This window comes from Oncorhynchus keta, chromosome 37 (assembly GCF_023373465.1).
Source record: "Oncorhynchus keta strain PuntledgeMale-10-30-2019 chromosome 37, Oket_V2, whole genome shotgun sequence".
NCBI classification, from domain to species: Eukaryota; Metazoa; Chordata; class Actinopteri; order Salmoniformes; family Salmonidae; genus Oncorhynchus; species Oncorhynchus keta.
Window position 1 is genome coordinate 21,648,270 of NC_068457.1, and position 18,339 is coordinate 21,666,608.

At 42.9% G+C, this 18,339-nt stretch overlaps 1 protein-coding gene across 1 annotated transcript in view; it reads right to left on the reverse strand.

Annotated features, from left to right (window-relative positions):
- LOC118377276 (fibroblast growth factor 14-like) overlaps positions 1–15,572 on the reverse strand; it is a 96,385-nt gene extending 80,813 nt beyond the window's left edge. Inside the window, exon 1 of the mRNA XM_052499713.1 lies at positions 14,614–15,572. Coding sequence (XP_052355673.1) covers positions 14,614–15,118 — 505 coding nt within the window. The 5' untranslated portion in view covers positions 15,119–15,572. The remainder of the gene's footprint in view (positions 1–14,613) is intronic.
- Positions 15,573–18,339: the final 2,767 nt, after the last annotated feature.

An 18,339-nucleotide genomic window follows, 5' to 3' on the forward strand; every position in this document is an offset into this window, starting at 1 on the left:
GGGCAGGTCAATGTATCATTGTATATAATGTTTTTTTCCAGCCTATGGCTGTCCAGCTCAATGCATCATTGTATATAAAGGTTGTTTCCAGTCTGGTGGCTGTCCAGCTCAATGCATCATTGTATATAAAGGTGTCTCCAGTCTGGGGCTGTCCAGCTCAATGTATTATTGTATATAAAGGTTGTTTCCAGTCTGGTGGCTGTCCAGCTCAATGTATCATTGTATATAACGGTGTTTTCCAGTCTGTGGCTGTCCAGCTCAATGTATCATTGTATATGAAGGTGTTTCCAGTCTGGGGCTGTCCAGCTCAATGTATCATTGTATATAAAGGTGTTTCCAGTCTGGGGCTGTCCAGGTCAATGTATCATTGTATATAAAGGTGTTTCCAGTCTGGGGCTGTCCAGCTCAATGTATCCTTGTATATAAAGGTTTTTCCAGTCTGGGGCTGTCCAGGTCAATGTATCATTGTATATAATGGTGTTTTCTGTCTGGGGCTGTCCAGCTCAATGTATCATTGTATATAATGGTGTTTCCAGTCTGGGGCTGTCCAGGTCAATGTATCAATGTATATAATGGTGTTTTCTGTCTGGGGCTGTCCAGCTCAATGTATCATTGTATATAAAGGTGTTTTCCAGTCTGGGGCTGTCCAGCTCAATGTATCATTGGATATTAAGGTGTTTCTTGTCTGGGGCTGTCCAGCTCAATGTATCATTGGATATTAAGGTGTTTCTTGTCTGGGGCTGTCCAGATCAATGTATCATTGTATATGAAGGTGTTTCCAGTCTGGGGTGGGCAGGTCAATGTATCATTGTATATAATGTTTGTTTCCAGTCTATGGCTGTCCAGCTCAATGTATCATTGTATATAAAGGTGTTTCCGGTCTGGGGCTGTCCAGCTCAATGTATCATTGTATATAAAGGTGTTTCCAGTCTGAGGCTGTCCAGATCAATGTATCATTGTATATAAAGGTGTTTCCAGTCTGGGGCTGTCCAGCTCAATGTATCATTGTATATAATGGTGTTTTCGGTCTGGGGCTGTCCAGCTCAATGTATCATTGTATATAAAGGTTTTTCCGGTCTGGGGCTGTCCAGCTCAATGTATCATTGTATATAAAGGTGTTTCCGGTCTGGGGCTGTCCAGATCAATGTATCATTGTATATGAAGGTGTTTCCAGTCTGGGGCTGTCCAGCTCAATGTATCATTGTATATAATGGTGTTTCCGGTCTGGGGCTGTCCAGCTCAATGTATCATTGTATATAAAGGTGTTTCCGGTCTGGGGCTGTCCAGCTCAATGTATCATTGTATATAAAGGTGTTTCCAGTCTGGGGCTGTCCAGCTCAATGTATCATTATATATAATGGTGTTTCCAGTCTGGGGCTGTCCAGCTCAATGTATAATTGTACAAAAATGTGTTTTCCATTCTGGGGCTGTCCAGCTCAATGTATCATTGTATATAAAGGTGTTTCCAGTCTGGGGCTGTCCATCTCAATATATCATTGTATATAAAGGTGTCTCCAGTCTGGGGCTGTCGAGCTCAATGTATCATTGTATATAAAGGTTGTTTCCAGTCTGGCGGCTGTCCAGCTCAATGCATCATTGTATATAAAGGTGTTTCCAGTCTGGGGCTGTCCAGCTCAATGTATCATTGTATATAAAGGTGTTTCCAGTCTGGGGCTGTCCAGCTCAATGTATCATTTCATATAAAGGTGTTTTCCAGTCTGGGGCTGTCCAGCTCAATGTATCATTGTATATAAAGGTGTTTCCAGTCTGGGGCTGTCCAGCTCAATGTATCATTGTATATAATGGTGTTTTCTGTCTGGGGCTGTCCAGCTCAATGCATCATTGTATATAAAGGTGTTTTCCAGTCTGGGGCTGTCCAGCTCAATATATCATTGTATATAAAGGTGTCTCCAGTCTGGGGCTGTCCAGCTCAATGTATCATTGTATATAAAGGTTGTTTCCAGTCTGGTGGCTGTCCAGCTCAATGTATCATTGTATATAAAGGTGTCTCCAGTCTGGGGCTGTCCAGCTCAATGTATCATTGTATATAATGGTTGTTTCCAGTCTGGTGGCTGTCCAGCTCAATGTATCATTGTATATAACGGTGTTTTCCAGTCTGGGGCTGTCCAGCTCAATGTATCATTGTATATAAAGGTGTTTCCAGTCTGGGGCTGTCCAGGTCAATGTATCATTGTATATAATGGTGTTTTCTGTCTGGGGCTGTCCAGCTCAATGTATCATTGTATATAATGGTGTTTCCAGTCTGGGGCTGTACAGGTCAATGTATCAATGTATATAATGGTGTTTTCTGTCTGGGGCTGTCCAGCTTGTATCATTGTATATAAAGGTGTTTTCCAGTCTGGGGCTGTCCAGCTCAATGTATCATTGGATATCTGGTCTGGGGCTGTCCAGATCAATGTATCATTGTATATAAAGGTGTTTCCAGTCTGGGGTGGGCATCAATGTATCATTGTATATAATGTTTTGTTTCCAGTCTATGGCTGTCCAGCTCAATGCATCATTGTATATAAAGGTGTTTCCAGTCTGGGGCTGTCCAGCTCAATGCATCATTGTATATAAAGGTGTTTCCAGTCTGGGGCTGTCCAGCTCAATGTATCATTTCATATAAAGGTGTTTTCCAGTCTGGGGCTGTCCAGCTCAATGTATCATTGTATATAAAGGTGTTTCCAGTCTGGGGCTGTCCAGCTCAATGTATCATTGTATATAATGGTGTTTTCTGTCTGGGGCTGTCCAGCTCAATGTATCATTGTATATAATGGTGTTTCCAGTCTGGGGCTGTACAGGTCAATGTATCAATGTATATAATGGTGTTTTCTGTCTGGGGCTGTCCAGCTCAATGTATCATTGTATATAAAGGTGTTTTCCAGTCTGGGGCTGTCCAGCTCAATGTATCATTGGATATTAAGGTGTTTCTTGTCTGGGGCTGTCCAGCTCAATGTGTCATTGTATATTAAGGTGTTACTGGTCTGGGGCTGTCCAGCTCAATGTATCATTGTATATAATGGTGTTTCCAGTCTGGGGCTGTACAGGTCAATGTATCAAGGTATATAATGGTGTTTTCTGTCTGGGACTGTCCAGCTCAATGTATCATTGTATATAAAGGTGTTTTCCAGTCTGGGGCTGTCCAGCTCAATGTATCATTGGATATTAAGGTGTTACTGGTCTGGGGCTGTCCAGATCAATGTATCATTGTATATAAAGGTGTTTCCAGTCTGGGGTGGGCAGGTCAATGTATCATTGTATATAATGTTTTGTTTCCAGTCTATGGCTGTCCAGCTCAATGCATCATTGTATATAAAGGTTGTTTCCAGTCTGGTGGCTGTCCAGCTCAATGCATCATTGTATATAAAGGTGTTTCCAGTCTGGGGCTGTCCAGCTCAATGTATCATTTCATATAAAGGTGTTTTCCAGTCTGGGGCTGTCCAGCTCAATGTATCATTGTATATAAAGGTGTTTCCAGTCTGGGGCTGTCCAGGTCAATGTATCATTGTATATAATGGTGTTTTCTGTCTGGGGCTGTCCAGCTCAATGTATCATTGTATATAATGGTGTTTCCAGTCTGGGGCTGTCCAGGTCAATGTATCATTGTATATAATGGTGTTTTCTGTCTGGGGCTGTCCAGCTCAATGTATCATTGTATATAATGGTGTTTCCAGTCTGGGGCTGTCCAGGTCAATGTATCAATGTATATAATGGTGTTTTCTGTCTGGGGCTGTCCAGCTCAATGTATCATTGGATATTAAGGTGTTACTGGTCTGGGGCTGTCCAGATCAATGTATCATTGTATATAAAGGTGTTTCCAGTCTGGGGTGGGCAGGTCAATGTATCATTGTATATAATGTTTGTTTCCAGTCTATGGCTGTCCAGCTCAATGTATCATTGTATATAAAGGTGTTTCCGGTCTGGGGCTGTCCAACTCAATGTATCATTGTATATAAAGGTGTTTCCAGTCTGAGGCTGTCCAGATCAATGTATCATTGTATATTAAGGTGTTTCCAGTCTGGGGCTGTCCAGCTCAATGTATCATTGTATATAATGGTGTTTTCGGTCTGGGGCTGTCCAGCTCAATGTATCATTGTATATAAAGGTTTTTCCGGTCTGGGGCTGTCCAGCTCAATGTATCATTGTATATAAAGGTGTTTCCGGTCTGGGGCTGTCCAGATCAATGTATCATTGTATATGAAGGTGTTTCCAGTCTGGGGCTGTCCAGCTCAATGTATCATTGTATATAATGGTGTTTCCAGTCTGGGGCTGTCCAGCTCAATGTATCATTGTATATAAAGGTGTTTCCATTCTGGGGCTGTCCAGCTCAATGTATCATTGTATATAAAGGTGTTTCCAGTCTGGGGCTGTCCAGCTCAATGTATCATTATATATAATGGTGTTTCCAGTCTGGGGCTGTCCAGCTCAATGTATAATTGTACAAAAATGTGTTTTCCATTCTGGGGCTGTCCAGCTCAATGCATCATTGTATATAAAGGTGTTTCCAGTCTGGGGCTGTCCAGCTCAATGTATCATTGTATATAAAGGTGTTTTCCAGTCTGGGGCTGTCCAGCTCAATGTATCATTGTATATAAAGGTGTTTCCAGTCTGGGGCTGTCCAGCTCAATGCATCCTTGTATATAAAGGTGTTTCCAGTCTGGGGCTGTCCAGCTCAATGCATCATTGTATATAAAGGTGTTTTCCAGTCTGGGGCTGTCCAGCTCAATATATCATTGTATATAAAGGTGTCTCCAGTCTGGGGCTGTCCAGCTCAATGTATCATTGTATATAAAGGTTGTTTCCAGTCTGGTGGCTGTCCAGCTCAATGTATCATTGTATATAAAGGTGTCTCCAGTCTGGGGCTGTCCAGCTCAATGTATCATTGTATATAAAGGTTGTTTCCAGTCTGGTGGCTGTCCAGCTCAATGTATCATTGTATATAAAGGTGTTTTCCAGTCTGGGGCTGTCCAGCTCAATGTATCATTGTATATAAAGGTGTTTCCAGTCTGGGGCTGTCCAGCTCAATGTATCATTGTATATAATGGTGTTTTCTGTCTGGGGCTGTCCAGCTCAATGTATCATTGTATATAATGGTGTTTCCAGTCTGGGGCTGTACAGGTCAATGTATCAATGTATATAATGGTGTTTTCTGTCTGGGGCTGTCCAGCTCAATGTATCATTGTATATAAAGGTGTTTTCCAGTCTGGGGCTGTCCAGCTCAATGTATCATTGGATATTAAGGTGTTACTGGTCTGGGGCTGTCCAGATCAATGTATCATTGTATATAAAGGTGTTTCCAGTCTGGGGTGGGCAGGTCAATGTATCATTGTATATAATGTTTTGTTTCCAGTCTATGGCTGTCCAGCTCAATGCATCATTGTATATAAAGGTTGTTTCCAGTCTGGTGGCTGTCCAGCTCAATGCATCATTGTATATAAAGGTGTTTCCAGTCTGGGGCTGTCCAGCTCAATGTATCATTTCATATAAAGGTGTTTTCCAGTCTGGGGCTGTCCAGCTCAATGTATCATTGTATATAAAGGTGTTTCCAGTCTGGGGCTGTCCAGCTCAATGCATCCTTGTATATAAAGGTGTTTCCAGTCTGGGGCTGTCCAGCTCAATGCATCATTGTATATAAAGGTGTTTTCCAGTCTGGGGCTTTCCAGCTCAATATATCATTGTATATAAAGGTGTCTCCAGTCTGGGGCTGTCCAGCTCAATGTATCATTGTATATAAAGGTTGTTTCCAGTCTGGTGGCTGTCCAGCTCAATGCATCATTGTATATAAAGGTGTTTTCCAGTCTGGGGCTTTCCAGCTCAATATATCATTGTATATAAAGGTGTCTCCAGTCTGGGGCTGTCCAGCTCAATGTATCATTGTATATAAAGGTGTCTCCAGTCTGGGGCTGTCCAGCTCAATGTATCATTGTATATAAAGGTGTCTCCAGTCTGGGGCTGTCCAGCTCAATGTATCATTGTATATAAAGGTGTCTCCAGTCTGGGGCTGTCCAGCTCAATGTATCATTGTATATAAAGGTGTCTCCAGTCTGGGGCTGTCCAGCTCAATGTATCATTGTATATAACGGTGTCTCCAGTCTGGTGGCTGTCCAGCTCAATGTATCATTGTATATAAAGGTGTCTCCAGTCTGGGGCTGTCCAGCTCAATGTATTATTGTATATAAAGGTTGTTTCCAGTCTGGTGGCTGTCCAGCTCAATGTATCATTGTATATAAAGGTGTTTTCCAGTCTGGGGCTGTCCAGGTCAATGTATCATTGTATATAAAGGTGTTTCCAGTCTGGGGCTGTCCAGGTCAATGTATCATTGTATATAATGGTGTTTTCTGTCTGGGGCTGTCCAGCTCAATGTATCATTGTATATAATGGTGTTTCCAGTCTGGGGCTGTCCAGGTCAATGTATCAATGTATATAATGGTGTTTTCTGTCTGGGGCTGTCCAGCTCAATGTATCATTGTATATAAAGGTGTTTCCAGTCTGGGGCTGTCCAGCTCAATGTATTATTGTATATAAAGGTTGTTTCCAGTCTGGTGGCTGTCCAGCTCAATGTATCATTGTATATAAAGGTGTTTTCCAGTCTGGGGCTGTCCAGGTCAATGTATCATTGTATATAAAGGTGTTTCCAGTCTGGGGCTGTCCAGGTCAATGTATCATTGTATATAATGGTGTTTTCTGTCTGGGGCTGTCCAGCTCAATGTATCATTGGATATTAAGGTGTTACTGGTCTGGGGCTGTCCAGGTCAATGTATCATTGTATATAAAGGTTGTTTCCAGTCTATGGCTGTCCAGCTCAATGTATCATTGTATATAAAGGTGTTTCCGGTCTGGGGCTGTCCAACTCAATGTATCATTGTATATAAAGGTGTTTCCAGTCTGGGGCTGTCCAGCTCAATGTATCATTGTATATAAAGGTGTTTTCGGTCTTGGGCTGTCCAGCTCAATGTATCATTGTATATAAAGGTGTTTCCGGTCTGGGGCTGTCCAGCTCAATGTATCATTGTATATAAAGGTGTTTCCAGTCTGAGGCTGTCCAGATCAATATATCATTGTATATAAAGGTGTCTCCAGTCTGGGGCTGTCGAGCTCAATGTATCATTGTATATAAAGGTTGTTTCCAGTCTGGTGGCTGTCCAGCTCAATGCATCATTGTATATAAAGGTTGTTTCCAGTCTGGTGGCTGTCCAGCTCAATGCATCATTGTATATAAAGGTGTTTCCAGTCTGGGGCTGTCCAGCTCAATGTATCATTTCATATAAAGGTGTTTTCCAGTCTGGGGCTGTCCAGCTCAATGTATCATTATATATAAAGGTGTTTCCAGTCTGGGGCTGTCCAGCTCAATGTATCATTGTATATAAAGGTGTTTTCGGTCTGGGGCTGTCCAGCTCAATGTATCATTGTATATAAAGGTGTTTTCAGTCTGGGGCTGTCCAGCTCAATGTATCATTGTATATGAAGGTGTTTTCCAGTTTTCCAGTTCCAGCCAAAGCCGGATGCCTGCTCCACATAGAGTTCACCCCTGTGGCAATCTGTAGGACCTTACACTGGCTGTCTGTATTGAGCCCTTGTGCTAATATAGAATGCTGGTTTCTCAATCAAAATACAAAACTAAGACTCAAAGGACCATCTAGTACAATAATCTTCAAATGCCCAGCACACACACACCATTTTCTCATTCTGTTATGGGGTAGAAATTGATGTGCTGATTTAATGTTGTGTATCACTGACCCTTGGCCTTTCTCTCTGGCCTCAACTGATCATGGATCCAGCAGCGGTCAATACAACATTCAACCCCTGAGGATGTATGTATGTGTGTGTATGTGTGTGTGTGTGTGTGTGTGTGTGTGTGTGTGTGTGTGTGTGTGTGTGTGTGTGTGTGTGTGTGTGTGTGTGTGTGTGTGTGCGCGCATTTGTGTGTGTGTGTGTGTGAGTGTTTGTGCATGTGTGTGCGTGCATGTATGTGTGTGTGTGTTTGTGCATGTATGTGTGTGAATGTGCATGTGTGCGTGAGAGAGAGAGAGAGAGCGGAAGTTGGAAAGCTTCTTCAAGCTGGGACACGGTTAAATGGGATATGAAGCATTAAATAACATCACCTTTTTCCCTTTAAACAATGAATGACGGTCAGTGATGCTGAGTGGCTTATATTGAAACGATAGATTGAGAGAGAGAGAGAGAGAGAGAGAGAGAGAGAGAGAGAGAGCGAAAGCTGCTGGGATAAAGAGAGAGAGAGAGAGAGAGAGAGAGAGAGAGAGAGAGCGGAAGTTGGAAAGATTGAGATTAAATAACATCACCTTTTTCCCTTTAAACAATGAATGAGAGAGATGAGATATTGAAACGAGAGAGAGAGAGAGAGAGAGAGAGAGAGAGAGAGAGAGAGAGAGAGAGAGAGAGAAAGAGAGTGAGACATTGTGAGTGAGTGTCAGTGAGATAGAGAGTTTGAAAGAAAGAGTGTGAAAGAGCGCGATAGTGTGTGTGTGTGAGAAATAGAGTGTGAGAGAGGGCGAGTGGACCTTAATGGGTATAATTTGGGTGCTGTTTAACCTTCCCTGTAGAATGAGCTGTTATGGGAGCTCTTGATGAAAGTAGTCCTGTAGCAGAGATGAGTCGTACCTTTGGGAATAGAGCTGTTGTCTGACTCACACACTTTCGGCTTCAATCAATCTAAACCTCGTTCAAGGAATTCTAGCATTGTATCTGCACAGCGATAAGCATGTTTTAAGTACCATATATAGTACATATATTTACATTGCCAAAGCAAGTCAAATAGATCATAAATAAAAGTGAAATAAACCATTCAAAAGAACTGGTTGTTAAATCTCTCTCTCTCTCTCTCTCTCTCTCTCTCTCTCTCTCTCTCTCTCTCTCTCTCTCTCTCTCTCTCTCTCTCTCTCTCTCTCTAAACTGCACTGCAGAAGTGGTGCAGAAGTGGGGAAATAACCTGTTGCAGGGGCTCCCCAGGAGAAAGGCTGGCTCCCCCTGGTGTAAGGTACTTCATTTGGAGCTGTCCATTCAACACTCCCAGTTTTTTAATGGCCCTGGTCAGCACCATGGACAGCGGCTGCCAAGAGATATTTCACATACAGAGACAAACAAAACAACAAGTACAAGCTATTGAGGCCGGGTGTATTTAGCAAACAAGTGCTAGGCCCTCTACCAAGCAGCCAGGCAGCTATAATCCAGAGCAGGCTGGGAACATATAACCATCTGCTGGGAGTCTGGGTCAGAAGCCTGTAGAAGACAAGCTGACACAGTCTTTCTCTCCCTCTCTCTCTCTCTCTCTCTCTCTCTCTCTCTCTCTCAGGCTGTCAGTGATAGCAAAAATAGACACTGACTAAACTGAAATGCCTGTATTTACAATTGCAATGTTGTTTCTTCTGTCAAAAGTGACTGGACCACTGTCCCATGTCACAACAAACTTATATATATAGCTTCTGCAGATAACAGCCTAGTATAATCACTATACAAGACCTGTTTGGTTGGAATCATGTGGAATTGTGCTGTGCTGGAACGTGCTGGAACTATGGACCCAGAGCATTATGAGATTACAGTTCCACCACGGTCTCTCCCTCGACACTGACTTGTGGAAGTTTGCGATTCACTGCAATGTTTCAATGTCTATTGGAGGGAGGTCCTGTACAGTTGAAGGCGGAGCTTTACATACACCTTAGCCAAATGCATTTAAACTCAGTTTTTCACAATTCCTGACGTTTAATCTTAGGTCAGTTAGGATCACCACTTTATTTTAAGAATGTGAAATGTCAGAATAATAGTAGAGAGAATGATTTACTTCAGCTTTAATTTCTTTCAGGGCTTTAACTTCCTGACTGATGTCTTGAGATGCTGCTTCAATATATCCACATAAATTTCCTACCTCATGATGCCATCTATTTTGTGAAGTGCACCAGTCCCTCCTGCAGCAAAGCACTCCCACAACATGATGCTGCCACCCCCGTGCTTCACGGTTGGGATGGTGTTCTTCGGCTTCCAAAACCCCCCATTTTCCTCCCAACATAACGATGGTCATTATGGCCAAACGGTTTCATCAGACCAGAGGACATTTCTCCAAAAAGTACTATCTTTGTCCCCATGTGCAGTTGCAAACCATAGTTTTTTTATGGCGGTTTTGGAGCAGTGGCTTCTTCCTTGCTGAGTGGCCTTTCTGGTTATGTCGATATAGGACTCGTTTAACTGTAGATACTTTTGTACCTGTTTCCTCCAGCATCTTCACAAGGTCCTTTGCTGTTGTTCTGGGATTGACTTTCACTTTTCGCACCAAAATATGTTCATCTCTAGGAGACAGAACGCGTCTCCTTCCTGAGCGGTATGATGGCTGCGTGTTCCCATAGTGTTTATACTTGTGTACTATTGTTTGTACAGATGAATGTGGTACCTTCAGGCATTTGGAAATTGCTCCCAAGGATGAGCCAGACTTGTGGAGGGCTACAATTGTGTAGACCTATTAAAAATAAACGTGTATGCATGGTTCTTTATAATAATAATAATAATAATAATAATAATAATAATATGCCATTTAGCAGACGCTTTTATCCAAAGCGACTTACAGTCATGTGTGCATACATTCTACGTATGGGTGGTCCCGGGAATCGAACCCACTACCCTGGCGTTACAAGCGCCATGCTCTACCAACTGAGCTACAGAAGATCTCTAATGGGTTCTGTAAAGGACTGTTCATAATAATGGCCGGAAAGGAGTGAATGGAATGGTATCAAACACATGGAAATCATATGTGTGATGTGTTTGATACCATTCCATTAACCTGTCTAGGACTGGGAACCCCTCGCCAACAGCCAATGTAATTGCTGGACGCCAAATACAAATCAACAGAAATCTCATAAATCTAATTTCTCACGCATACAAGTATTAGGCACCATTTTAAAGATACAATTCTCGTTAATCCAGACCCAGTGTCTGATTTCAAAAATGCTTTACAGCGAAAGCTCCACAAACGATTATGTTAGGTCACCACCAACTCACAGAAAAACCCAGCCATTTTTCCAGCCAAAGAGATGAGTCACAAAAAGCACAAATAGAGATAAAATGAATCACTAACCTTTGATGATCTTCATCAGATGACACTCATAGGACTTCATGTTACACAAAACATGTATGTTTTGTTCGGTAAGGTTCATATTTATATCCAGAAATCTTATTTTGGTGTGTTATGTTCAGTAGTTCCAACACATGCAGTGATATTGCAGAGAGCCACATGAATTCACAGAAATACTCATTATAAATGTTGATGAAAATTTTTGTGTTATGCATGGAACTTTAGATACACTTCTCCTTAATGCAACCGCTGTGTCAGATTTCAAAAAAACTTTACGGAAAAAGCATAATCTGAGAACGGCGCTCAGAGCCCAAACCAGCCAGAGAAATATCCGCCATGTTGGGTAGTCAACATTAGTCATAAATAGCATTATAAATATTCACTTACCTTTGATGATCTTCATCAGAATGCACTCCCAGGAATTGCAGTTCCACAATGAATGCTTGTTTTGTTCGATAATGCCCATCATTTATGTCCATTTATGTCCAAATAGCTTCTTTTGTTAGGGCGTTTGGTCAACAAATCCAAAAGCGCGTTCTGGTCCAGTTTGACCTGTAGGTTATATTACAGGTCGAAGAAACTTGTCAAACTAAGTATAGAATCAATCTTTACGATGTTTTTATCTTAAAATGTTCAATAATGTTCCATCCCGGAGAATTACATTGTCTGTAGAAAAGCGATGGAACAAGAGATACTGTACCTCTCATGTGAAATGCGCGTGACTGAGAACGAGGCTGCTGGCAGACCCTTTAATCAAACAGCTCTCATCCGCCCCCCCCTTCACAGGAGCAGCATGAAACAACGTCCTAAAGACGGTTGACATCTAGTGGAAGCCGTAGGAAGTGCAAAATAACCCAATAACCCATATCCCACTGTGTATTCGATAGGGGTGAGTTCAAAAACTACAAACCTCAGATTTCCCACTTCCGGTGTGCCTTGATTTCCCAGTGTGCCTTGCCTTCGAGCAAATTGCAGTGTTACCATTCATTTTCAATCCTGTGGCCTTCACCAAGTAGAGATACTAAGTGAACATGTTATCTTTAAAATGTTATTATTTTAAACAATACAATACATATTACATAATGCCTTTTTATACAGTGTCCTGAAACTCAAGGTTTACAGACCTGCAAGTCATTTTATGCTGTTTTGCAAAATGATATGTAATTCTTATTGGAATCCATTAAAAGTGGGTATATCCAACATTTGCAATGTTTATTCACCCACAACGTGCATTCAGAATGACAGCTAGGGTTGGGAAGACTAACGTATGAGACCACCTTAAGCATCTAAACTGGAACAACCATTTTAGTAACATGTGCAATAAGTCCAAGTAACAAATGATATACGTTTACAAAAATGTATGCTATTTATATATAAGTAGCATAAGAATAATAATAATAATAATAATATATGCCATTTAGCAGACGCTTTTATCCAAAGCGACTTACAGTCATGTGTGCATACATTCTACGTATGGGTGGTCCCGGGGATCGAACCCACTACCCTGGCGTTACAAGCGCCATGCTCTACCAACTGAGCTACAGAAGGACCAATAAGATTAATTCATCAATCAATGTACATGCAAAAAATATAGATATGTAGTATTTTTCATTTTTAAGGATCCCAATGAGCTAGTGCTAAAGCAACAGCTACTTTTCCTGGGTTCCACATATTGAAACAAAAATCTAACAGCAATAGAGAATGCTGGGAAATATGATAATGATGGGCATGGTTTTGTTTCAACTCTGGATATTAACACCAACACTGGGATTATTTTTCACCACTTATTGTTAATTTAACTCTTCCAGTGTTAATTTAACTCATCCAGTGTTAATTTACCTTCCGAATCAACACTAGAAATGTTACACTGACAAATAAACACTATTAACACTGGCCAATTTGCTGTGTGCTATGAAAGGGACACATCTGGAGGCTTCTGTACATTTCAAGAACCTTTTAGAATTCTGAAGAACTGTAGATGCCACATCAAGAAACCCCACTTAACTCAAAGGCTATTTATCAGTCAAGAGTTCTCCAAGGAACCTTAAAGGCATAGTTTGTGATTTTGGCAATGAATCCCTTTATCTCCTTCAACAGAGTCAAATGAACTCGTGGATACAATTTGGATGTATATGCATCCAGTATGAAGGAAGTTAGAGGCAGTTTCATGAGCCAACGCTAAATAGCGTTAGTGCAATACTGGAAGTCTATGGGAACAGCTAGAATAACAAATTTCGCTATTGTTAGTTAGCAACTTCCTTCAAATTTCATGCACAGACATACAAATGGTCTCCACAAGTTAATCTGACTCTGGAGATGTAGATAAAGGGCTTCACAGCCAAATCTCGAACTGTCCCTTTAAGAGCTGAGGAAGAACTATTTAAGAACCTTATTTTTTTCAGTGTAGGCCTACTAGAAAAATAACCTATTTGGGGAAGTGAGAAAAGACATGGCAGGCCTTGTGTAATTCAAAGTTGGCCTACATGTTCCATTGTTGGTGTAGCATATGTCGCATTGCTTTGTATGAGATGCTATAGGCCTTTGTGTTGGAATATCTGATGATGTTATTAATAGATCAAAAGCTCTATGCAAAAAAAAAAAAATGCTGTGTATATCTCAGCGCAGCGGGTCTTTACAGTCATGGCAACGTATCTAGGTGAGCTGCATCAACAGATAGCCTTGATGTCCAATTCGTATGCAGCCTTGGTGAATTCTTAATATCGACGTAAAGGGGAAACATTGCGTTTAGGTTTAGGGCCGCAGAGTGTTTGACTGGGCCAGTACTGAGCTGAGCCCGTGGAAGTGTTGCAGAAGTGAGCATTACTGCAGTGATACAAACCCGAACAAACCCGAGTGAGAACAGCGGCAGCCACAGCACAGCGAAAAGACGCAGCCTCGATACAGTCTGCAGCTAAATAGAATTGGCATAACAGGCCCTACAGTCACATGAAAAAGTTCCGCTACAGCTGAAATCTATGTGTTGCTGTGTCGTTGCGTTTAAGGGATTTGTTTTTGTGTGTTGGCTTTTTTCCTGCTGCGCTTCTGGCACGCGCGCACGCGCTCCACACACACACACACACACACACACACACACACACACACACACACACACACACACACACACACACACACACACACACACACACACACACACACACACACACACACACACACATCACCAGCAGCAGCAGTGGCAGCAGTAGTGGGGTCTGCGCAAATAAGTTATTCACCCCCTCCTCTACTCCTCCTCTTTCTCCCTCTCCTGCTCTCCCCCTGCGCTCACTTGGTGCACAATTGCGATTGCAGCTACAACACACCAGCAACCACTAGCTTGCGCCTAACAGTGCAGTCACAGGGGGGAGATACACACACACGCACGCATACGCGCGCGCACACACACACACACACACACACACACACACACACACACACACACACACACACACACACACACACACACACACACACACACACACACACACAGGGGGGTCTCTCTCTCGCTTTCTCTGTCACTCTCTCAGTCTCTCACTCACCAGTTGGGTTCTTGGTTTTCTTGAGACTCTTGCCACAAAGACACTGCAGCATATGCGATCCTTTGCTGTAAATGTTCCAAAGAAACCTCATCGATTTGGTCGAGGAGCGCTCCAGCAGCCTAGACACCCTCATGGGGACTCGCTCCCCCCGCTTGCATAACAGCCAGGTCCCGTTGGGCTTCGCTCTGCGACTCGGCCCAACCAGCTGGACCATAGAACAGAACAGGTGAATCCCAGGGTCCTTCGCGTTGGCGCTTAGCTGCAGAAACGCTTCGTTATACCTCAGAATGAAGGCGAATGCTGCAGTTTCCTCCACTTGCTCCTGCTCCTTAACGGTATCGCTGCTGCGGGTACTGCTGCTGCCGCCTGGCCGGCGCGTCAGAAGCCCAAATAGACTCTTTAGATCGCATCTGCCGCACAGGGGGAGCGGTGCGGCAGACAGACATGCGGAGCTAGCGTGTAGTCGGCGGAACGCAGGGGATTTCTGGACAAAAAACCATTGCATATTAGTTCGTACGTTCCCGGGGTGACGGTGGATATGGGATCGGTCCGTTAATGAACCCGTAGGGATACCATCCCTATGCGAACACTGCAGCGGAGCTTTCTAACCAACAACGCATAGCCAAACGCTGGAGCCCCGAATCCAAATCAAGTCGCGTCGTCACGTTGGTGAAGGCTACTCGCTTTTACTGTAAATCCCAGCAGGAATCAATCCCGTCGTTCCTGCGTCTTTAAAAAAACGTGTTGAATATTTAATAAAGCCTAGGCTTTTTAAAATGAATAATCCATGCTTCTCTGATAGAGTCCCAGTGCACTGCTGCTGCTCTCCTATCCGGGTAGTTTCTGTTTTCTCTCTCCCCCTCTTCTTTTCCTCTCTTCCTCACCTTGTTGATGAAAATAAGCTGACTACGGCCCTCCCTTCTCCCAAAAGTATAACGCATCCGGTAGGGATGTGTGTGCGTGGTCCCGTACCCCTGCGCTCGAGAGAGGCGGGCGCGAGGAAGGGGGTGGGATGAGAGGGAGGAGGGGTTCAAACCAAGAGATCGGTTTTCCATTACGTAGACATGTGGTTTCCACATCATCACCTACGAACGAGACGCTCCCCTAGTTTTGGTAAAAGTGACTCGAGATATCGTCACTTCACCGGTCGGCTCGCTCTCTCCCGTATTTTACCGTCACTTCCAAACCGTGATTGGAATTCTCCATTGGGGGTAGAACATAGGCTGAGGCTCACGCAGGTGGGTGAAACGTCCAGTGCGTTGTAGAACCATATGTAAAATAATAGATCAACAATTATCCTATAGTTTATTGATAAGTGCTCTCTAGCTAGAAATCGTAGTGTGTGTGTGTGTGTATTCCTGCAGATGCATTTAAACGCAGCGCTGCAGCGCTGAGCAGCATTTTGTTGGCTATAACCGCTCTCGGTGGCCCTGACCTGCTCCACCTGCATAGCACCAGCTCGACAGCTTACGACATCCGGTGCTTGAAAGGACAGCGCCAGGACCAGCATCATATCAGTCAGTGGTGACGCATTCTCCCATTTTCCCTGCATGTTCTGCCATATATAATTCGTTTAGATTCTAACTTTCGAAAAGAGAGCCATATTGTCCAGCCTTGAACCACCAAGAAAGGTTAAATAATAGCAATATTATATGTTATTTGTAAAGTGGATTTCAAGACACCCCAGAGCTGTGTTGACTGAGCGGGTGATAACTATATTCATGCAAGGCACTACCGCTTTATTTGAACAACGTTGTTCAGTCACTTCTCAGTGTTCAAGGCAAACGCTTAGCGCTATTACACAACACATAAACAGCTCATTGCAGCAGGTGAGAAGAGGTCAAATATTGCATAGGAGGTCGGCTGTGGTGTGTATAGAACCACCACAGTCAAAACTTGTCAGTTTTCTTAAAATGTGTTTCTAAATATATGGTTATAATATACAGTGCCCTGGGAAAGTATTCACCCCCTTTGACTTTTCCCACATTTTGTTGTGTTACAGCCTTATTCTAAAATGGAATAATACATTTAAGAAATCTACAGACAATAGATCATCCTTGAGGTGTTTCTACAACTTGATTGTAGTCCACCGCGGTAAATTCAATTGATTGGACATGCTTTGGAAAGGCACACACCTGTCTATATACGGTCCCACAGTTGACAGTGCATGTCAGAGCAAAAGCCAAGCCATGAGGTCAAAGGGATAGTCTGTAGAGCTCCGAGAGGATTGTGTCGAGGCACAGATCTGGGGAAGGGTACCAAAACATTTCTGCAGCATTGAAGTTCTTCAAGAACACAGTGGCCTCTTAAATGGAAGAAGTTTGGAACCACCAAGGCCCAACTGAGCAATCGGGGGAGAAGGGCCTTGGTCAAGGCACATGACAGCCCGCTTGGAGTTTGCCAAAAGGCACCAAAAGACTCTCAGACCATGAGAAACAAGATTCTCTGCTCTGATGAAACCAATATTAAATTATTTGGCCTGAATATCAAGTGTCACGTGCGGAGGAAACCTGGGTGAAACTATCCCTGCGGTGAAGCATGGTGGTGGAAGCATGGTGGTGGTATTTTTCAGCGACAGGGACTGGGAGACTAGTCAGGATCGAGGGAAAGATGAATGGAGCAAAGTACAGAGAGAACCTTGATGCAAACCTGCTCCAGAGCGCTCAGGACCTCAGACTGGAGCAAGGGTTTACCTTCCAACAGGACAACGACCCTAAGCACACAGCCAAGAGCTTGAGAGGATCTGCATAGGAGAATGGGAGAAACTCCCAAAATACAGGTGAGCCAAGCTTGTAGCGTCATACCCAAGAAGACTTGAGGCTGTAATTTCTGCCAAAGGTGCTTCAACAAAATACTGAAAAAGGGTCTGAATACTTATGTAAATGTGATATTTCTGGATAGTTAAAAACTAATAGCAACCAGATTTTGCTTTGTCATTTTGGGGTATTGTGTGTAGATTGATAAAAAACTCAGATTTAATACATTTTAGAATAAGTCTGTAACCTAACAAAATGTGGAAAAAGTCAAGAGGTCTGAATACTTTCAGAAGGCACTGTATATATATATATATATATTATTTTTTGAATATATATTTTTTGAATATACATATAGTACCAGTCGAAAGTTTGGACACACCTACTCATTCAGGGGTTTTTCTTTATGTTGACAATTTTCTACATTGTAGAATAATAGTGAAGACATCAAAACTATGAAATAACATATGGAATCATGTAGTAACCACAAAAAAAGTGTTCTTCAAAGTAGCTACCCTTTGCCTTGATGACAGCTTTGCACACTCTTGGCATTCTCTCAACCAGCCTCACCTGGAATGCTTTTCCAACAATCTTGAAGGAGTTCCCACATATGCTGAGGTTTCCTCTGAACAGTTGATTTTGAGATGTGTCTGGTCCAAGTGCTCGTGTTTCTTGGCCCAAGCAAGTCTCTTCTTATTATTGGTGTCTGGTCAAATAGCCCTGCCTGTAGGTGTGTTGGGTCAATGTCCACTAAGCGCAAACCAGATGGGATGACATATCACTGCAGAATACTTGAACTCTGCGAGGCATTTATTTGGGCTGCAATTTCTGAGGCTAGTAACTCTAATGAACTTATCCTCTGGAGCAGAGGTAACTCTGGGTCATCCTTTCCTGTGGCGGTCCTCATAAGAGCCAGTTTCATCACATCGCTTGACAGTTTTTGCAACTTGACGGACCTTCATGTCTTAAAGTA